The sequence below is a fragment of the Lepisma saccharinum genome, chromosome 16, assembly GCF_977018435.1.
Source record: "Lepisma saccharinum chromosome 16, izLepSacc3.1, whole genome shotgun sequence".
Lineage (NCBI taxonomy): Eukaryota > Metazoa > Arthropoda > Insecta > Zygentoma > Lepismatidae > Lepisma > Lepisma saccharinum.
In genome coordinates, this window is record NC_139244.1 from 10,423,444 (window position 1) to 10,446,885 (window position 23,442).

The 23,442-nt window shown below is 37.6% G+C and overlaps 1 protein-coding gene across 1 annotated transcript in view; it reads right to left on the bottom strand.

The window, feature by feature from the left end:
* Positions 1–4,620: 4,620 nt before the first annotated feature.
* The window catches only part of LOC146000152 (NPC intracellular cholesterol transporter 2-like), a 20,286-nt gene continuing 1,464 nt past the window's right edge, over positions 4,621–23,442 (bottom strand). The window contains exons 2-5 of the mRNA XM_083137493.1: positions 23,420–23,438; positions 21,297–21,404; positions 9,420–9,616; positions 4,621–5,064 (exon numbers count right to left, since the gene is read on the bottom strand). Of these exons, the coding sequence (XP_082993619.1) occupies positions 4,978–5,064; positions 9,420–9,616; positions 21,297–21,404; positions 23,420–23,438 (411 nt within the window). The 3' untranslated portion in view covers positions 4,621–4,977. The remainder of the gene's footprint in view (positions 5,065–9,419; positions 9,617–21,296; positions 21,405–23,419; positions 23,439–23,442) is intronic.

A 23,442-nucleotide genomic window follows, 5' to 3' on the forward strand; every position in this document is an offset into this window, starting at 1 on the left:
TTGTGTTTGGATTGAATGTTTGTTTGTTAACAGTCTAGACGAAAAAATGTCATATTTATGACATATTGCGAGAATGTCCACCGCTGTCATTAGATATGGTTAAATAGCCGACCTCCGTGGTGTAGTAGATAGCAAAGCGCGTTACAACGTCAGGAGTACCGAGTTCGAATCCCGACCTGTGTTCTTTGTGAGGCGTCCCTTCGTCAATCCCATCCTCATCGTTGCGATTATCCAAAAGAAGCCCATATATATATATATATATATATATATATATATATATATATATATATATATACGAGGGTTACAGCAAAAGTCATGGCAACTATTTTTTGATAATGCGGGTCAGGCAAGAAATTGTAAAATATACAATTCGAAGGTCACGATATATGCTAACGTTTAATGTATGATCTTTTAACAACATAGAGATCTGTGTCAGGATAGAGAAAGAGACAAAATACACGGAGTGACAGGTCATCCTGAACGTTGCATGTCGGCAGTTGCTTCTCTTCCAAGCCCGAATGCTGCAACCCACCTCGCAACCTCGCAACAATTCGGGATGGTAGAGCATCATTTCCTAAAGCTTCCACAAGCTCAAGCTCAGTGTGACATTCTCTCGCATTCCTTCCGCGGAGAACTGCTATATTTATTCACCTAAGAATGATGTTTAACAACCTGACTTCCCTCGGTTCAATGTCTTGGCAGCCACTGCCATCTAGTAGCGTCGTAATACATTGCATGTGACGGGGTCTCCACTGTATATTTAAAAAAATCTTGCCTGACCCGCATAATCGTGGAAAAAAATGGTTGTCATGGCTTTTGCTGTAACCAGTGACGTGCGGTGACGTCGACGCTTGGGGTAGCAATCTGTGGCGTGCCCAAAGGAGGTTGGTGTTGGTCATAACCCCCTGCCCCCTTTAGGGCCCAACATTCCTAAAAAAAGAACGTCAAAGAAAGAAAAATATTGCAAAATGAGGAAGGACTACTGAATTAAAGTACACGTAACTCCCAATCGAAAATCCAAAACATGTTGATTTGACTACTAAGCCAGAGATCCCGGGTTCGAACCCCGACCTGGGCATGGGTGTAATTTCTGTTTGTCCCTTCATCAATTTTATCGCATCATCTTCACGATTAGCCAAAAGTGCCGGAAAAGAGAAGTAAAGCAAACCAAATCAAACAATCAATGATTTTATTTTATTTTATTTTTGTAACTTAGCGTTACAAAATCGCAAAAAGGATACGATACAATTAATGAAGAAAGAAACACAAATAACAACCATACCGAGGTGGGTTCGAACCCGGAACTCCTGGTGTCTTAGCGTGTAGTGGTAACCACTCCCCCGTGGTTGGTTGATTTGTTGTTTTAAGTCCACTTTATGCACATAAAGGCTAATCGGGACTGGACCTACAGTTTAAAGTGGGATCCGAAGCACTATGTGCCTCCACCGGGTAACGATCCGGGACCACTTGCACTCCCCCACGGAGGTCGGCCGACAACAAACATGAGCGAAAAGCTCTAACTATTCGCTTACGTGGGTATCGGTAAAGCATTTTTCCTCAATGGTAAATTTCAATTGGATTTTTGGAACATCATCTTTGTATATGATTAACGTTTCTTTTCTTTAAAAAAAAAATATTGCATTGCTTGATTTCCCTAATTTCTCCATTTCACGATATTGTTACTGAAGGATCCGGGCTCGAGCCCTGGCCTGTGCATGAGTGTTTCTTTGTAACCACTCTTCATCCGTTTAATTTAATCAACGTTCATCACCATGGCAGAAGTTGGGTAAAGTTATGGAATAGCAACGCTAAAGAAAAATCCTCCCAGTGTATCTGCAGGGCACTGTGAAATCTGGAGTCCAGAGTTCTCTGTTTATGATTGTCCCTCGTGACTTCCATAAGCACATTAGCTACTTATTGCGATTAAATCTATGCAGCTAGAAAAAGTTATGGGAGGTGGCAAAAATTCAATATATTAGAGGGGATAACAGGTAACAATAAACACCTTTTTGTAGTTTCTTCGATAATATTAATTTGGTTTTCTGAGTTCTGGGATACATTTTTCATTCCAAATTATTTCATTATTCACTGCAGAGTACAATACATAGGAACAAGAATGCGCGCTCGTCACGGGTTCGAATCCCGGCCTGAATTGTTCTTTGTGAGGTCCCTTCATCTATTTCATCATATCATCATTCATCCTCATTTTCGCGATAACCAAATGTGGCAGAAAAGCGAAGTATAATAAACCAAACGAACATCAACAATTAGAACGCGCGTTATCTTGACAAAATTAATACATCCGTATTTATGACTGTTTAGCTTACCCATTTTTTTTTGGAGCCCAAAATATTAGTATATTTAAATAAAACACCACTAAAACGAGAGCGTGAGCAAATATTTGTTATTTAATAATTATATATTCCATATTAAAAAAGAAGAAATGAAACCATAACATTTATGTCTGCATATAATACAAGTACGTTCCCATTTCATAAACAAATAAAACTACATCCCATATTATACATACATATTGTAGAACGTGTAAAAAATTTCGGTGTAAATACAGAGAACATAAGTACTGCAGAAAATTTCCCTCCGAGTTCTTTAGAGGATTTACAAAGGAATCGAAGGAAAACCAATCTCTTCTATAGGAGATAGACTGGAGGACTTGAAAGCATAGGCTTTCAACCATACAAGCGGGGGGCGAGGTGCAAGGGAGGTAGAGGCAGAAATCTTCCCTTTCCCTTCGGGCGGCTGTCTCTTCCTGGGACTGGTAATGCGGAGGAAAATCCAGCTAGGGTATCCAGCCTTGCCAGCTGATGACGTCGAGGGACGAGAAGCGCTTGGAAAATAAGTGTTGCATATGAACTGTGGCTTTAACAAGACAATAAATATTGTGAATTGAAAATAATTAGAGACGTGAGATAGATTGATCTATCTCTGCTAGACTAGCTACTCCTCAGTGCACGTCACTGGCTGTAACCCTCATATATATATATATATATTCATACATACATATATATATATATATATATATCGAAGTGATCCCAAACATTATACCCGGTGGAAGCAAAAGGACGGACGACAATTTTATAAAACCGTAATAGCCTACCTCAGTTATCGTAAATGCTAGAGATGTGAAATTCTTGTAAAATATTTTGATTTTAATTTAATTTAAATACTATAAGAGTTTGAAACAGTGTCGCAACCACAGGGGAGCATTGACCCCCCCCCCAAAAAAAACCTTGGACGGAAATCGGTTGTAGGGAGGGCAAACATTGACGGCCAAGGTCGCCTGTTGCCCCCCTCGATTTCAAATTTTATGCAAATGAAAACACATTTCGTAAGATTTTCTTAATCTTATTAAGTTATCTCTAGGGGTTGGCGGGAGTCGGCCCTGGGCACCAAACGATCTAAATGAAAAAAGTTGTAAAAGAGAGAATGCTTTGGCGGCTGGTGAAATTATTTCCGCCATATTAAATTAATATTATTTTCAGTTTGCAAAGAGATTGGATCTAAACATTTTCTTGCTCGCTTCGCTCGCAATTTATCATTCTTTTCTGTAATCCATTGTAAATTACCAGAGAGGGAAATAAGACTTCTCTTCAATAATCTTGTCTGAAATGCATGAACAATTAACTTGAGGAAAAGGAGCGTTCACATTTGAAACACAATTTATATAATGTTGCTGTTTGTTTATTATAAAATGGATGAATTGATTGTGTAATATTTAAATGTTGTGCACTGAATACGTGCACAATTTAGTGTTAGCATGTTGCATATATATATTCTTATTTTACGTTGCTCCATGTTGCATATGTGTAAAACATATATCGTGCATAAAAGGTATACATGTTATAGACCCTACATGAAAAAATAATTATATTCGGAATGCATTTATCAAGCATTTTCTGTCTTTAAAAATACAGCTTGTGTGCTTCTTTTCCATTATTAATGTGAAATTGTACGTTTTTGAAAAACATATTTCAAATAGTTTGTTCCAACACAAATGCTTTAGCACCAACTTCACCCCTTTTTTGCGTAATTTACGAGGATAATAACGTCTTTAATACTACTACTAATGATAGTAATATTATTATTATTGGTACGTTTATCCAGGTAGGTACTTGCCACCCCCCAGACAAAAGTTCGTGGTTGCATCTCTGGTTTGATATCTTCTTATATTTACGTAATGATGAGAAATCATAAAATTAGGAGAAGATAGCATTTGTTTCTCAGTTTTTATTATACATTTTGGAAATCGTCACATATATTTGAGGAGCTTCGCTTTCTTCCTTTATATGAAACTGTCAATTTGTAATGTGAAAGGAATATAAATTAATTTCATTGTAAAATACCAAATACAAATTACAATAAACGCATAATGAATGCATGAAGTGGTAGTATTTTCATAATAAATTACTAGGATTTCCTTTTACCACAAATTAGTGCATTTACTCAGTATTGATTGATTTTAATTAAACTTCAATATAATGCACTGGGTTTAAAACAAGAAAAAAGTTGATCGTGCTTCCATCTTTTGTCCAAATTGGGAGTTATATATCGCCGGATGGACGGAAGATGAAAAACATACCCGTGACTACAGAAAGAGAACATAGAAGTTGTTTATTTTATGTTTGAAGTACATAACATTCGAAACATTCAGCACACATTTACAATTTGCAATCATTGGGATTCATTCTCATGAAATCACAGTGAACTTACGTCTTGTTAATAGAGAATTTATTCCAGCAATCGCATTATGTTAACAAGCATATAATAGAAACTGAATTAAACATATTCTCAGCCTGGGAACTGTACCATTTTAATGCTGAGGAGGCAAAAAAATCTGCACAGTTTTTACTCCCACCTTGAAAAAGCCAAGCTGTTAGTGCAACCAATTTCTGCAACCGAAGGAAGATAGTTCTTTCTGTTAACGATAGAGGCGCTAGCTTCGTAAGGCTGCGCTACAAGTTATGATACGATTCGTGTAGGAAGAAGAAAGCAAAATGCGGCCTCATCTGTTTTCGTCCTGAGAGCCCAGAAGGTGTCGAATCGCAACTGAAAGTAATAAAAAGCATTAGTTTCTAGAATAAATAAACTTTAGACAGTGGCGGCGATTGGGTACCAAAACTAGGGGGTAAGGGCAGTTTATTTTTTCTTGGCAGAGAAGCCTTAGGTTTGGCAACCGTCACCCTTACCCCTCCTAATCGACGCCACTGACTCTAGAGGATCTTGAGACACACTAAATCAAGAATAAATACGTATGTTTAGTGAAAAAGAATAAGAAATAAGCTGAGGTTAACAAGGAATGTAAATAATTTAGTATTAAATGGAGAATGCTTTCAAAGTAAATATATCGACTTCCAATAATAAAGATTTTGTTTATATTTTATTTAGCGTCGCTTTTCTGTCACTTTTAGATAATCGTGCCAATAAGTGATGGTATGATGGAATTCATTGAGGGGCAATGTCCAGGCCGAGATTCGAACCCGGGATCCCTGGAGTCGTAGCGTGCTGTACTAACCACTCCGCCACGGAGGAGGGCAGGGTTGTAGAACACTCATGCAAAAACCATGACTCCAACCCAGTAACTTCGGTGCCGAGATGAAAAATCGAACACTTATCACGCTCGGCAATCGATTGATTGAGTTGGTGTCTCAAAGTCCAGTTTATGCACAGTTGAGACTGGACCTACAGTTTAAAGTGCGATCCAAACCAATATGTGCCTCCGCACCGGGTATCGAACCCGGGACCAATCGGTCACTGAATACTATACTCTGTCTCAGTTATCTCTGGAGCAAGGCGCGCACAGCGGCAGGAAAGGGGAGAAATTGAGTGGGCAGAGCAAAGCAGTACACGCTGCTCGAAGCGTGGTAGCTGCAGTAGCTTCCCCCCTCCTCCACGCAATCCTGCTTCCTCTATGTATTCATTGACGGAACTATCCCGCGTCACTACTTGCGCAGAGACTTGTTTCCGTTTGCTTGCTCGAGAGATATTGAGGACAGAGTATAACATACACACACCATCTACGAAAATTAAGACTGTCAAGACTCTTCAGAAATTAATTCCCAGATGCGCCCCTGTTCCCAAAGGCCAGCCCTTACTTCCATGGGCGTCGCCAGAAATTTTTGCAGGGGGGGGGGTCGGCAAAATGATAAAATTTGAATAGTAGATCATTACCATGCTTATAAATGTTATTATACAATAACAAATATTATAAACTAACAAAAATAAATTTTATTCGAAATAATAATAATAATAATTATTATTATTATCATATAAATGGGGAGACTCGCTCCACCAAACGAGTGAATACCAACGCAACTATTTTCCATTATTTCTTTTGCTTTTTATGCAGTTAGTGTGTGAATGCGTTTCTGTATTAACCTTTGCATGTCTCGTTCAAGAAAAGGCTTTAAATGTTAGGGAGGTTTTTTTATATATAAAGTTTGTTATGTGACCTCTCACCGAGCTTGTAATTATTATAATTTTGAAAGCTGTGGAACCATTTGTTCTTTGAATGAAATGGTAGAATATAACTTTGATCCTGTATTTTTCACTCAATGTTTTCGTTCCAATGCATTTTTGCTTTGATTATTCTCTTCGAATACTAACTAAGTTAACTTTACTTTTGTTCTTAATGTAGTGTTTGCCGCGCTAACCGGAGCAAGAGATAAGCGAGGTATACCGGTGTGGGTCGGAGGACGTACTGCCCCAGGCACTGGCATAGTGCAGCTTTGATTGCCTAGGTGGCAGCACCTTACACAACACTTAACAATAAGAGTAACAAACTTTCGGCTTTCTTTTATCTTTAAATGAACGATGTCAATTTCCAAGAGGGGTCCACCGACCCGGTCGACACCCCCCCCCCCCTTACCGACGCCCATGCTCACCTCCAGTTAAGATAACGATAGACACATACCATACGTGCAGTGGTGGCGATTAGGAGGAGGGGTGGCAGTTGCCCCAACCGCATCTTTTTCCCACATTTGCTCCCTCAATATGCTAAGCCTTATGTATTAAGGGAAAGTAAATTTTTCTGCGTCCCCAGTTTTGGAACCCAATCGCCGCCACTGCATACGTGCTAACTGATTCTTGATTCACATTTTAAAGTTAAGTGTAAACTAATGTCATTGTTGACCTCTGTGGTGTTAGAAACCAAAGGCCCCCTAGATTAGGAATTGATGCACATTCCGTCATCTATTTCATTAGCTCATCTCTCACGCTCAACGCCACGATTAAACTACACAGGTGCGTCGTCTGATAATGTTCACATGAGCACGTGAACACTCATGTATATGTCTTAAATTACGTACATATTAAATGCACACAACTAAGGGGCTGTTGGCCACTATACCCAGAAGATGTTCACTTCGCTGTGCGAACACTGATGCAAGCAGCAATATTTCTTACATTCGGCACCAGAGTGCAGCATATAGGGGCTATCCACGAGTAAACAAAAACATATCGAACGGCACAATCGATTGTGGAACTGTAGCACAACTTCCGGTTCACGGCGGCCGGGTAATTCAAGCGCGTACTTGTGGCCTTTCTTCTTGTTTTGTATACCGGATGAAATGGATCATATAAAAGCACTTGACGACGAGATATCAGGGCAAAGTAGAGGCCTTTGCATATCAATTGGATGAGCATATAGGAAGTAATACGGCATTATTCCAGGATGAGATCCATTTGCTAATCGTCGTTGCATTGGCGATATTTGTAGCCTACATATTTAATAGAAAGTAATTTTTCCTACAGAGCGAGAGCGCTTAAAGCATGTAAATCTTTGGATGCATACATTTATGTTTTAAGTGAAAAAGTGTGAGATGTACGGGCATATAAAAAACAGGAAAAGGAGCTTTTTTCTTTCTTCAGTCAGGGCGAGTCAGAGGGATGCGGTTTCGTTCCCGTTTGAACGCAGAAATACAAAACGCTCATTGTTATTTTAAGTCAATTTTCTCCTAATTATTTGTGTTAAACATGACGATGAAGGTGAATAATAAACTGAAAAATTACTGATGGGACAAACACAATGACACACCATTGCCTGACCATAGTGTTCAAACCTAGGACCTCTTCTCTATCAATGTTGAAAATATTTCCATTGCAAAAGACGGAAATTAATAATAGTACCGGCACTTAATTTTCTGGTTACAAAAAAATATTACCTCTGGTTACACACTCAAAAGAAAATCTGGTTACACAAAAATTTAGTACAGTTCGTGTGTACTTCAAGAACGTAACGTGTAACCTATCTGACCATGATCGAGCATTTTTTGAAAGGAATAGTAATATTTTTGCTCATATCACTAGAGAGAAAATCGAGATTTTAATGATTTCTCTTCTACCTTTAATGAAGTGCAAGGGGTGCGGGACGCAAAATTTTTGGTTGGGAAGGGAACAGGACGGGGTATTTTTAAAGTCCTAACGTTCAAAACTGGAAAAATAATGTTATTTCCCGACTAAATTGGGAGATTATAAGAGCGGAAAATATTCAACATTACCCGATACTAAAAAAATATTAATTATACACACAATTTCACTCTCGGGTGATGATTTATTTTGCATTTCTGGAATAAAAAACTGCTAATTTCAATAAATTTCGGACATTTAGTACAAAAAAAATATGTAGGGAATAAACTACTTTTAAACTCATCATTTTTTCCGAAATCTTGATCTGACCGGGATTTTTTTTTTTTCAGGTTCCGACTTTTTGGTTTCCTGCACATCCGTTGTTATTACTGGGGAGTCTACTCCTTGCTAATGGACTTCCAATTTTCACGCCTGACAGCTTGAATGCAATAATTTTGGCGCCTAGATCTCGAGGAAATTGATGAAGAAAGATCCGTGAAAGATTATTTAGCCCTGATCGTAGTTTACATCCTCCTTGTACACACCCATTCGTTCCTTTCATACATGACACAATCTCAGCTCCCTTTAGCAGCATGTTATGAGCCTACGAACCGGAAGTTGTTGTGCTACAAGTATGGCGTCTGCGCGAACACACTTCCTTCCGGTGGATAGCCCCTATACAAGGCATGCCTAGGGGGACTCGAAAAAGGTCTGTGCTACATAGTTGCAAACTTTAGCGAAAATTCGCTAAACCTGGCGGATTTTAAGGGGGAGAGGCATAATTTCCCCTAGGTCCTTCTTGTATTGCTTCAAATATAGCATTATTTTGAGGGAAAATTGTTGAAAATAAATTGAACTGTTATTCTCACTTTTTTCAATTGAATATGAAATTACAAGGGAGATGAGTAAATCTGCATTCAGTACAAAAACATTGTTGTGAACACTCGTATGCGACGCCACTGAAACTACAAGAGGTAGTTAATATAACTACAAGTCTTGACAGTTAACCACTTGCCACCGAAAGTTTGTAGAATTAAAAAGTGAAAGTGTGAACAAACCTGTGGATAGAATCTCTCTACGCGAAACGTCCTGTGGAACACGTACTCTTCGCCACGTACTAGAGGCCATTTTGCATGTTTTCCATCCATGGTATAGATGTCGTTCTCGGCTCTGGTCTTATGAAATCCTGGAAAAGGTATTGGAACACCCACCACCACAGCATACACGTAATTCGTGAGTTCCGCAATACTTTCTCCTGAAAAGATATAAAAGTTAATGTTACAATATGAAATGCATTTATCCGCGTATAATGAATCAAACTCACAATGATGCAGTAACTGAATTAAGCTTTGACCTTAAATATTTACTTATCTTGTACGAAATCAGATCTGCACCTGTGCACGGGCATTGCTATTGTACGACGTCATCAATCTCACATCACGTGTAGCCTGCGTACTGTATGACCTTCCCTCTGATTCTTGTCCTTCATTTGTTTCACTCAAGGAGGAGTGAATCAGGAAGCGTTGTTAGAACTAGGCTTTAAAAAGTAGGAGGCGAGAGAGACAGAGGTGTTCCTTAGAAAAGCCTTCAAAACAGAAATGAGAATGTAAAAATGACTGTCGTCCATTTAAAGATGTTTCTACGAAGGGAATTTCATTATTGCAGTAGCCATTCTTCGAATAACATGGGAATCCAGATTTGACTGTGACTAAAATGTATGACACTTATCTCCAAGAGACCTCTAAACGCACGGCCATGAAAATAGGCGGGTGGGCAGAATTGCGCTGGTGCCAAATGTGGGAAAAGCGAAGCGAGAGCTGGACACTGTGTGGCAACGTCAACAACGCTGCGTTGCCTCGTTCGAGCGTCAGACAGACATCTCTTCGGGGCACTTTCGTGTCATCCCTGGCCTTTCTAGAAAATACTGTCACTTTGTATCACATGGATTACAAAGACCAACTCTACAACGAGATCCTTCATTCTCTCGAACCTCCGAACGCACGGGGTTGTACCCCGACGTGGCAACAGCGCCAACTTCTGCCACCCGCCTTATTTCATGGCAGGGGTTTATCCAGGATTTTTCCCTTGGGGGGGTGCTGGAAAATTTTGGGGGGGTGTAAGTTTGGGGAAATTAAGTGCATATTTTGGACCGTTTTAAAAATGTTCGCCCTCATTCAATTTCTTCAAGGATGTTTCTAGAGATTAACCCCCCCTTCCCTTCACGTAACATTTCAGAAGAAAAAAGATGTCAAATACAGGAAAAGATGGAAAATAGATTAATGTTAACATTTCAGTTCAACGTTTCGAGTATTGCTTTCCTTCCGATAATGTTTAGTACTTCATTTAATCAATCGTTGGACAAAAAACAAGGGATGACATTAAAAACACAAAAGTTTAAAATGTTATTACCAGGAATCATTTCATGCAATTCTTAAGCTAGTTATAAAGAAATTAGGAACACTTGCGCAATATTTGAACTGTATTTGCATCGTTCTTGCCGTATGTGTAACTCGAGTTCAACTTGGGGGTGCCCAATTGAAATATCAGTGAGAATGCATTGCATGGGTGTGCGCGCACTTGCCTGTCTGAAGTAGTAGTAATAAATGCAGATATAATATGACTTAAATAAATTATGACACTGCCAGCAAAACGAGCAAAGAAATTTTTAGAACAATTTCTTTGCAAACTGATTATGCATATTATTAGTTAAACATAGCGACAGTATCCCATGATATTTACTCTTTACAATCTTGCCTTGCTCGTTCGTTGAAGACTTCAATATGAAATTCCTTGACCGATTTCATTCAAAAGCAATATCAGGTATCCATCAAACGTGCATCCCAACTTCCCACTATATTTTAACGTCTTCATGGCCATGCTCTAAATATATCGAGTTTCATTAATTTATTTCAGTTTGTGAATCATCGTTTAAACAGAGATTTGAAAACACCAGCAGAATTTGGAACTCACTCGCTACATAGAAGTATTAAAATTATACATGCATATTTTCTGTTAGAACAGGAGGGGGCAGGGGGCATGTGGTGAGGTAAAGAGGATGCCGAACGAACAAAGCAAGATTGTAAAGAGTAAACATCATACTGTCGCTATGTTTAATTAATAATATGCATATGCACTATACCCTTACAAAACTTTGGAAAATACGCTTGGTGCTTTTGAGAGTTTATCTTTCAAATACTAAATGAGATACTCTAGGGAATTAGGAGTCACGTGCCTCTCTGCCTTAAAAGAGAACGAAATAACATGTACAAATAAACGCATGGCATGTTAACTGCAAAAGGAAGGCAAGGAATTTTCACTTCTAAATTGAGGCAATGCTTAATTTTATTTTCAATTATTTAAAAATTGAATAGCATTTCTTTCACTATCCAACACAAAGAGCACAATGAACCAAACAAATTTTCTCTCTCCACGTTTTCCAGCAGGCAGTGGCAAGTGTCGTCGTTCCCTCACTGGTGCGCCTATGGTCAGATATAAATTTGGGACTTAATGTAAATTAAATTTCTTTTATGTTTAATTCCTTACACTCAAGCACGTAGCCAGGAATTCTTTGTAGAAGGGGAAAGTCAATCCTAGAGGGGGCAAATTTTTAATATGTTGTGTCGCATTGGCAGGTAGCTATAGCAGGGTACACAGAGATACTTGACACCTCCCCCAAAAGAGATAAGTAACAGAAAAGGGATGATATCTTGAAACTGCAACGGACCAAAAAAAAAACTTCGAGCAACATCAAATGGCTTTTTTTCGATAATGACCTTTCCAGATTTGCAAAGAATATAAAGTTTAACATAAATAGGCTAATAGGGACTGTAACTACTTGATATTTACAAGTTGATAATGTTAATAGGAATAGACGATTAACGAGAATCCAACAACACCATTGTGTTCTGTTATGCAAGATAAATCGAATTAATTAAATAATAATGGTTACATATTATCTACACTTTGATGAACTATGTAAAAATTTGTAATACATTTTTTTTGTACTTGCTAAAATATGGGTGTCCACCACGGACCCTATTTCCTTCAAAGGAGACACTCTTGCATCACTACAGACAATGTTTGCCTACTGGTTACGTTAACCATTTTACAAAATATTGTGTTAATTGTATTATATTATAGTTGAAATACATGTTTTGACACCTGACAAACAAATGGGAATCCCTTGATTGATGAATGACTTCTTGGATTACAGTGTCATCATTAATATTTCATATTAAGTTTCATAGAAAGAAATTGTTTTAATAGGGCGCTAATAATTTTACGGGGCACCATGGCATTCTCTTTGACATTTTTTTCATATAGATCGTTTGGCTCCCAGGGCCGACTCCCACCGCCCCATATAGCTATGGCTGTGAACTTGGACTATAAGAATAGAAGGTATTGCAAGCGAAGCGAGGAAGAAAATTTTACAAAATGTATTTTTATTTGTACAAAATTTGAAATGTATAGGGGGTAATTGCCCCTTGCAAGTGCCCTTGGCCGTCTCGAAGAAAAATGCAAGGATCTCGTAAAAACTAATTCCATCATGAGTATCCAATTGTCCTGCTATTCTTAGATTCTCCTAGTCTTGTTTTTCTTTTACTTCAATGTTTGCTTCCCCTAGAATGGACTTCCTTCGAAGGTCAGGAGGGTGGGGGGTGACAATGCCCCCTGCCACCCTGTGGTTGCGGCACTGTTTATGAGTGTCTCTTCATCAATTTCACGTCATCATTCATTGTTGCGATTAGCTATAAGTGGCAGAAAAGCAACGCTAAGTAACAAAAATCAAATATACACTCCCTCTCTCTACCACATGAATCACTATTACCAAAAAGGAAATTTTCCCTCCCAATCCTGATACATTATACTGAATCCCCCACACGTTCAATAATCACAAAATCAATAACTGTCTTTGTTATGTTGCTAGAGTAATTGTAAAGATTAGTGAGAATTCTAGGCGTTCTGTATTTTACACAGCAGGGGCAAAGCAGGCTCTCAAGCGGGCAGTTGTCCCCTGCCCCCTCTAGCTACGGGCCTGCTTACACTTCCTTTGCTTCCTCTGAAAAGTTGAATAAACTTAAGCATGTCATTCAGTCAGAGACCGACTAGATACAAAGAGAAAGACAATTTTTACTAAAGCTATATCTTTGCAAACTGACAATAACTTTAATTTAATAGGGTGCCAGTAATTTCACAGGGCACCACGACGTTAACGCTTTTCTATTTTTATCCGTTTTGCTTGTTCGGCACCACATTTGTACTTAGCGCCCAGGCAAGCACCCCACGTGGACCCTCCCCCTTTTACAACTCTCTTTCTAATAGTATATAATTTATTTTACAAAGGTAAGAACTCTTGGAGCCACAAAAATGGTCATCAATAGAGCCCGGAAGTTCGGCAAAATGCCTCTTTTTATCTACTGCATATATTGATAAAAATTTTCCGGATATACGTTTCGAATGTTTTAGAAGCCTTTTCATTTTGCCTATTTGGGACCCCACTGCTTATTTTTAATTTCAATGCCTTCTTTTTTGCCTTTTTCAATGAAATTTGACCATTTTTTTAAAAAAAAAATGTGTACATAAATTATTTTTCTCCCAAAAAACGTTGTTGGCATTTATTTTTCTTCCGTTTATTATGTGAATAATTTTCGCCTTATTTAAGTAATATTGAACTCACGCATGTTTCAACATTGCTGAAGGAGAAAAGTGAGAAAAAAGTATTTCATGCTGAGTCAGGATATTGCCTTTCGGTTAACATTTCTTGTGCATGATTGACTGCTGAAGTGGACAGGTTGATTTCGAACACAAAGAAAATATTTCTGAAATCTCCCTCTCGAACCCGAAAATTTAAGGAATTTGCATCTGAGCTTAGTTTACCTCCGCAACCAGTCTTGACCAGATGGGGAACCTGGATATCAGAAGCTATATATTAAGCTAACAACCTTGAAAAAATCAGTGAGGTGATAGATGCTCTTCCAGAAAATGAAGCGGCTTCAATTCGTGAAGTGAAAAAACTCCTGTGCTATTCAAGCTTATTTTTGCACATTATGGTGCATTGCCAGAGTCAATTACAATTATAGCATCCATGAAAATCTTCGAGGAATCTATGCAGCAGATGATGGAAGTGCCAGGAGAAAAGGGGTCAGCTGTTGCGGAAAAGTGCAAACGGGTAGTGAGTGCAAATGAGGACCTGAAACAATTGAAAACAATTTGTGATATTCTAAAAGGTGAAAATGCTGTTACCCAAAATGAGTCCAGCTACATTAGCTTGTTTTGTGTATGCTCCAATAACTTCTGTCGAAGTAGAAAGATCATTTTCTATTATGAAAAACATTCTCTCTGACAGACGACTATCAATGAATGTTGAGAACTTAAAAAACACTTTGTAGTTATGTGCAATCAAGACGGAGAAAATTGAAATGCTCTTCCCAATGTAGATTTTAACATTTTGCCAGAAATTATAGATAAAAGTAAGCGCTTTCCAAATGTGCCTTTTTTCGGTTTATTTTGCCTTTTTTCATTTTTGTGCCTATTTTCCACATTATAAATGCCTTTTTGCCTGCCTATTTTAACGAAAATAAATGCCTGAACTTCCGGGCTCTAGTCATCAACTATAGACGTGAATGAATCACTTAGGTTCTTCATGAAATACTTGCCATTTTATATCGAATACTCGGTCAGTAAATTTTATATTGGTACTTTATAAATATCGGTTGGAAGAAATTATACCTACATATAGTGTCACTGCTTTTCTACTCACCACTTTCGGTTTCCTTCTGTCTGGTTTTTCATTTTCTCTATCTTCTTCGACAGTTTTGCAGAAAAGTTTCAGACATTGTTATACACTAAACAGAACGACAACACACGAACGGAGATGCTACACTGAGACTGACCTAAGGCATTTGACTGTTCTTTTCTCTACCACTCCAAAATCATTCATCTCGCCAAGTTACAGAAAATAGTGTTGCTAACCATAGTAACACAATTCACTACAAGGAGTCAAACCTGTATCTTTGAATTTCTTCCCTTACTTTTATCGTATATTTCTCACATAAAGGAATCGAAAGGAAAATGCAACGAAATGTAAATTTCATTGACTCAGGGGTTGAATTTACAAATGTGTAACGTATTTAAGAAATATTTATTTAGGTATTCAAACGCTGAAGTGTCAACACTGTGTGCGGTATGTCTCCCTAGGAGGATGGCGAGAGGTCAGTTTGACATTTTCCAGATGGCAGTGTCCCTTCCCTAGAGCTGACCGAAGCCTTGTCAAGGGAGCTGTTGTTTCCAAGAAATGGCCATGCTGCACATTCCACCCTCCTTCCTTGACACTTTGGTTTTAGTTGATCGAAAGGTCCATTGGACTACGCTTCTTCAGCTACAAATGATTTATTTCTGTTAATGTTGAAGTATTGTCATTGTATTGTATTGTTGATATAAACATCCATATTTACACCCCCCCTGTAGGGGGGTGTTCCACTTTTCTGCTTGGGGGGTGTTCACCAAAATTTGGGAGGGTGTTGGGGGGGTGTTAGGTGGGTGTGGATAAATCACTGTTTCATGGCCATGTGTGTAGGTCACAAGGCGCAAATTTTACAAGACTAGTTTTACGTCCACTTTGTGATCATGGAGGCTAATAAGGACTGGACCTACAGTTTTAAGTGGTATCTGAACCTCTATTCAATATGCCTTCACGGCAAATAATTTAACAGTGTGAATTTGAGTTTATATCAGCCCCAAAATACTGTGCACTCTCTGAGGAGCCTTTAATGATTGAAAATAAAAAAATAATTGTGACCTGCATGGAAAATTTACATATGGTCAGAGTGCAAATGATAATAGCGGAGGATATGAGAATTCTTTCCCTGTGAGACGCGTTGCATGTGATATACAATGAGTTATTTAGGTGTTCAAATGCAAGGAAAGTTTACTATGTTATAAACGGCGAATTGCTACACATTGTCCCGGGAGTCTCTGGAGCAAGCGAACGAAAACAAGTCTCTGCGCAAGTAGGGACTCGAGACCCTTGCTTAGGAGTAATACTTACAAGTGAAAATGATATTATAGAGGAAAAAGATAAATATGTTGACCAAGGCAGTAATTTATTTTATTAAAAACATGGACTAAACGTAACGTTTCAACCTTCTAGCAAGGTCTTCTTCAGACTCTGTACCATGTACAAAAGTAACAAGATACAAAAACAGGGCACGAAGGAATGTGAAAAAGAATGTAAAATAAATAGCCTATGGAAACAGATGGAGAAGAATGGCTATGAGAAGCAGGATAGACTGGACATAAACAGAAGAAGGAAGAAAAGAGGAAGGGGAGAATTGGAAGAGAAAGAAAAAGAGGAAGAGAAAGAAAAAGAGGAAGAGAAAGAAAAAGAGAGGAGGTTTGGAATAGGAGTATGGGGAAAACCACAGAAAAGATATGCAAAGTGCTTGGGAAAGCGGGCATTAAAACTTACAGGAAGGGAGGGAGAAGCATCTTAGGAATAGCGAAGAATGCTAACAAGAAAAAGGAAAACAGAGAAGAGGAAGATGAAGGGATTATCTACGAAGTAACATGTAAAGAATATCAGAGTGTGTACATAGGAGAAACGAAAAAGAGGCTGAAAGACGGGTTGAAACAACGTAGGGATGATGTAGGACTTAAGAGAGAGAGAAATGCGATATTTAAACACACGAGAGAAACAGGACATGACATAGAGTGGGATGAGGCTAAGCAGATAGGAAGGGAGAAGAGAATACTAGTGAGAAAATGGAAGGAGGCCAAGGAAATAGAGAAGAAAGGTGAAGAAGACACAATGAACTGGAATGGGGGACTGAAGTTAAACAAAGAATGGAAGAAGGTGTTAGAAAGAGTGGAAAGGACAAGAGAGAAAGAGAAGAGAAGAAGGAAGAAGAATGAAGGAAAAAGAGCGTTACATAAAGAGTCCAACCACATTCTATATGGAAGTTAATATGTTTAGCCTTTTAGGTGAAAGTACAGTTGACAAGGGATAGCCACCTGCTAGAATGTTCCAGAACAACTTTCTAATAATGTGGAGGGAGTAATGTTTGTATATATACTCGTATAATGCCCTGTTTTTGTATCTTGTTACTTTTGTACTTGATACAGAGTCTGAAGAAGACCTTGCTAGAAGGTTGAAACGTTACGTTTAGTTTATGTTTTTAATAAAATAAATTACTGCCTTGGTCAGCATATTTAGTTTTTCATATCATGGAAACAAGGCTTAATGGTGTTATAAAGAGGAAGTAGAAAGCAGACTTAATTCAGGAAATGAGTGTTACTTTTCCCTCCATTAACTTTTATCGTCTCGTATAATATGTAAGAAACTAAAAGTTAAAATATACAAAACGGTAATTTGGCCTGTAGTAGTGAAACTTGGTCCCTTACATTAAAAGAAGGACAAGGATTAAGAGTAATTGAAAATAAAATCCCTAGGAAAATATTTGAATCTAAAAGGGATGAAGAGGCAGGTGAGTGGAGAAGGTTACATAATTTAGAACTGCACGGTTTGTATTTCGAGATATTATTAGAATAATAAATCAATAACTTGTGCAGGCCATGTGCCACGAATGGAAGAGGAAAGATTAGTTTACAGAATTCGTGTTGGGAAACCTGATGGTAAGAGACCTGTAGGAAGGCCAAGACGAAGATGGAGGGATAACGTTGAGATGGACCTGAAGGATACATAGGTAAGCAGTGGCGCAGGAACGTTTTTCATTTGGGGGGGTACAAAATTCAGCCTCCCATAGAAACACATTTCGAGGGATCCAACCAATTGTTGCAATAATAATAATAATAAATAATAATAATGATGATAATAATTACATTTAATTAAATTAAAATATTAATGAAATATGTAAGTTAATTAATATTGTATTGTTGTTATTACGTGAATAGGTAAAATATAGTAAAAGAATAGAGATATAACAGAATCTAGCTTGCATGTAGTTAAGATCGCCAAGATTTGCATAAAACAACTGCCCTGGCAAGGAATTTAATGTCAAATAGAAAAATAATTGAATATTTATTGAATAATAAACGAAAGTTGGATCCAATTAACGAAAAGTAAAGTTTCTGATTAATATCTTATGGATATTATCATTAGTTGTGTGCATAAATCTTCGGAACATTTCAAAGCCGTATGAGCCAAATTCCTTGACTTCCAATACGTTCAGCGGAAATAACCATCGATTATATAACAAATGCTAAACAATTATTTTTTGATAATTTACTTTTACTTCTTGGTAAGTCTTTCGGGGAAGTGTCTGGACCCGCTCCTAAATACGTCCTTGATACTTAGGTATAATGTGAAGGCATGGGAAATATTCTATTTTAGAACAGCACACACGAATGTCCTGTTATTTAATGCAAAATTTGCATAACTATTTTTTTTTCTTTATTTTTCTTAGAATTTATGTTTGTTTAAACAGATTTTAAGACCAGATAATAAATCCGAAACATATAAAGCTCTGAACCTTGTTCTGGGCTCATTTTGAATTTAACGGAACGGAAAATCAGGAGTTCGAAATGTGAAAATTGCGAAAAAAGATACAGCTATTCATTTTAATGCAGGTTGAGATTAAAGGGGGGTGAGGAGGATCTTGAGCCACCCCAACCAGGAATAATCATCTGGATATAGAAACCACATTATTGAATATATCATACTTATAGAGTTCCACTTCAGTTCATTCTAATTTTAAATTCCCATAGCTACGCATAAAAATATATTTAAACAATTTATGACAGATGTGTACCACATTCAATGTACTTTAGAAGCCATGTATTTGGTATTTACTCAGACATCTGTAGGGCGTTGTATTAAAAAAGAAAAAGACTGACTTGAGATGGTTCCCGATCAACTCATAAGAAGTCTAACTTTGAAATATTTGTGAAACATTTGAAATAGCATTTATTTGTTATATAATTAGCTGTACATAATGACACTCTCCAAGCACTGAAAGTACTATTATTACATATACTAAAACCGAAATTCTTCAGATCTCGGAGGAAGCAATGAAAGCCATATGCTCAAAAGTTTTGTTTTCTTTTCAATCTTTGGTGGACCATATGAAGAACCGGCCAAGGCTTCTTTATGTATGTAGTGGTATTAAATGTAGATACATGCGTGTATTTTAGAGTGACATGTCAATTTCTCGTTTATGTGAAAAGGTAAACTTCAATATAAGCAAAAGCATGTGCGCGTCACAGTTAAATATTTTCGCATCTACAAAGAAAATCCAAAACACATTCCCACCTCGCCGGCCTCCGTGGCGGAGGGGTTATCTTAGCGTGCTAAGACGCCAGAGATCCCAGGTTCGAATTCCGGCCTGCGCATGGGTGTTATTTGTGAGTATTCATCAATTTCATCATATCATCACTCATCCTCAACTTCGCGATTAGCCAAAACTGGCAGAAATGAGAAGTAAAATAAACCAAATAAATCAATCAAACATTCCCATCTCACTCAAAGACCTTGCGAATCCAATCAAAAATCTACCAATAGAACCTGCAGTGAGTTTAATTTATCTCGTGCATTCATCTGACTAATGTAATTTTCTTACAGTTTAAATTTAGGGTATAACTTAAAATGGCGTTGTGTTTGTGTTGCATTCGATATCAAAATTTGATTTTAAGTAATTAATGTCCAATTATAAGTATACCTAATACATAGGTAAAAATAATTCCCTCCTCTCTCCTCTGATAATATCGCAAATTGAACCCTGTTTAAATATCTAAAAAAAAAAAAACATTTCACCTAGGAATGATATCGCGATGCGATGAGTCGAGAATTGTCACAGCCTCATCTCGTCTCCTGTGTGGCGAGGTCCTTCTCGTTCATGTTTGTGTTTATTTTTGTTTCGGTTTACACTCAGAAGTTATTAAAACTTATTCTAGATTTACTTCATGCTCAGATAGGCTAATCGGGACTCTATTTTCAAAATCTCTCAATATATAGGTTTAAGTATAGTTTTCCGAACACCCCCTTACAAAGTTATTAAAAATATGTGTGAGGTACAGCAGTACATTGTACCCCCAAGTTGGTCTGTAGTGTCTCGTCTCGTTCGTGTAAGTATTTCGTTTTGGAAAATTCCATTTTAAATATTCAAAAGAAAATGGGATCAGTCATATACTCTTCTGATGAAGATTTGTTTCTTATCTTCGAATCGACGCGACCACTTCTTTAGAAAAGTGTACCCCCCCCCCTCCTTACGCAAAGGAGCATTCGTCTGCAGCTTGATTGTCTGAGAGCAAATCTGATTCCATCGTTCCACACACATTTTAAACTATTTTCATCTCCTTAAAGAGGTTTCCACGAACTTAGGTCAATGAACTAACTAGTAGCAACCACAATATAGTAGAATAAATTTACAATGGTTTGAATTTCTGTGGTAATGAAGATAATGTTTAGGCCTATAAGTTATAAACAATATACACTTTTTTTATTGGGCGAACTTAAAATAGGTTCTTTTAACTGTAGCACCTTGCTCTGCTGTCAAATTTGCAAGGGGGGTACAGGGGGTACAACTCGATTTACGGATTTAGGGGGTACAGTACCCCCCTTCAAAAATTTAGGGGGGTACAATGTACCCCTGTACCCCCCCGTTCCTGCGCCACTGTAGGTAAGGATGGAAAAGATTGGATTGATCTTGCCCAGGAGAAGGAAAGATGGAAGGCTTGTGTTGCTGCAGCCATGAACCTTCGGGTTTAAGAAGGCTAGAGAGGTAACAAAATAGAATAGAAGATCTAAAAATAAAGAAAATGAGCCTACTCCCAAAATAACCTACAGTAATGGAATTTTCCGATAGACACGTGTCGTTGAAGACATGAAGATCGGGTTTCTAGTGCAAATATACCCCAGTGTTGTCATCTCCTTAGCTACTATTATGTGTTGTGACAATGCAAGTTCCTCATTGTTTACTTACGCGCTGTGAATTTGAAATCGACGAGGACATCCTCATTCTTCTTCAACCTGCAGGGTACCTTGTTACAGACTGACACGCTGACGTTTTGGAGGTCCCCGATGAGCTTGGCTGAAATAGAGAATAGGGCACAATGACGCTTCTTCTCCGTGCGCTGTAAGAATGAAGTCATTATAAACACACGGCTTCCCTATTCGCTGTTCCAATGGAAGCTGTACAAAAATCTCATTCCACCAGTTATATGAATAAACTGGTCTGAAGAGCTATATTTGGAGTCAGATAGGTTACCTAACCCTTAGCAGTAAGGTGGAGTCATCTATCTCCAATTTACCAACTCTTATTAACTGAAATTGACTGTTGAATAAGGGTATTCGGCGTGAGATTTTTCTATAATACTAGCCACTAATGGTTTACAAATAATAATTTATGTGGAAAATATAACAATTACGGCATAAATAATACATAATTATAGTAACATTTCGTAATATTTGTATTAATCCTAATATCTACGAAACACAACCCAAAAATTGCAACAAGAAAATTTTAAATTCCAATAGGGACTTATTGTAGTACTGTAACTACTGGTAATACTCAGTATATCAAACTGAAGTATAGTTCGTCCGAAACAAATTAAAAATTTCTTGATTTTCCTATTTTTCTTTGTTCAACCACATACTTTTAGTGCACTATTACAAATATTTGACTTTTCCAGGAACACAGTAAACTTCCCTGAGATTTCCATGACTTTTCCAGAAACATAGTAAATTTCCCTGACATTTCCATGACTTTTCCAGAAACACAGTAAATTTCCCTGACATTTCCATGACTTCTCCAGAAAAACAGTAAATTTCCCTGACTTTTCCAGAAACACAGTAAACTTCCCTGACATTTCCATGACTTTTCCAGAAACACAGTAAATCTCCCTGACATTTCCATGACTTTTCCAGAAATACAGTAAATTTCCCTGACTTCTCCAGAAAAAAAAACAGTAAATTTCCCTGACATTTCCAGAAACACAGTAAACTTCCCTGACTTTTCCATGACTTTTCCAGAAACACAGTAAATTTCCCTGACTTTTCCAGAAACACAGTAAACTTCCCTGACATTTCCATGACTTTTCCAGAAACACAGTAAACTTCCCTGACATTTCCATGACTTTTCCAGAAACACAGTAAATTTCCCTGACATTTCCATGACTTTTCCAGAAACACAGTAAATTTCCCTGACATTTCCATGCCTTTTCCAGAAACAGTATATTTCCCTAACATTTCCATGACTTTTCCAGAAACACAGTAAATTTCCCTGACATTTCCATGACTTTTCCAGAAACACTGTAAATTTCCTAACTTTTCCAGGTTTTCCAGACTGGTAGACACCCTGGAGTTCTTACCTATAATAAGAATTGCAATATATTGCTACTGAGATAAATTTACAAGTATAACACTTTCCAGTAAAGAAGATGGTCCACAGTTTTTCCGTTCCCTCGCAGCTTTCATAAACTACTCCATTCCCTTACCAGAAATATTTTCTCGGCATATCCTTAGTTATCTACAGGGATCTTCTTGAAATTCATAAAGCTTTGAATTAGAAACACTTTAACAAGCCAAGAATTTTGGTTAATAAACTATTTTCACATTATAACTTTTAAGAAGTTTGCATTTTCGTCCTTGTTTTTTTATTTAATCACCATTTATCATCATTGTTACAAAATAAATGGCAATGCTAACAAGAGATAAATTACACACTTTATTGTCTATTATATTTAAAAGTGTCAAGATGTCCCCACGTGGTAGAATTAGGCAAATTTTGTAGGCAATAAACTGTGAATTAATTTTTTGTATATTCAAGATTGATAACTACCAGGATAATCTAGTAGAATTCATCTGTTCTAATCGGTTGGAATAGTTCATAGCTGTCTCGGCCAGCAAGCATGAAAACAGCATTGACAGACGAGATGTAAATATCTACCATTGACAATTTTTCTGACAAGAATGAAGGGAAACATTGAAATGTTGTTTGGATTCCAATCAAAACCTTCTGGGAGATATTCCAAAAACACTAGTTAGCTTCAGTGTTGCCAACTCACATTAAAAGTACCTAAAACCAATTTGTGCCTCTGGACTTACTGTTCTTGCATATCTTCACCTGC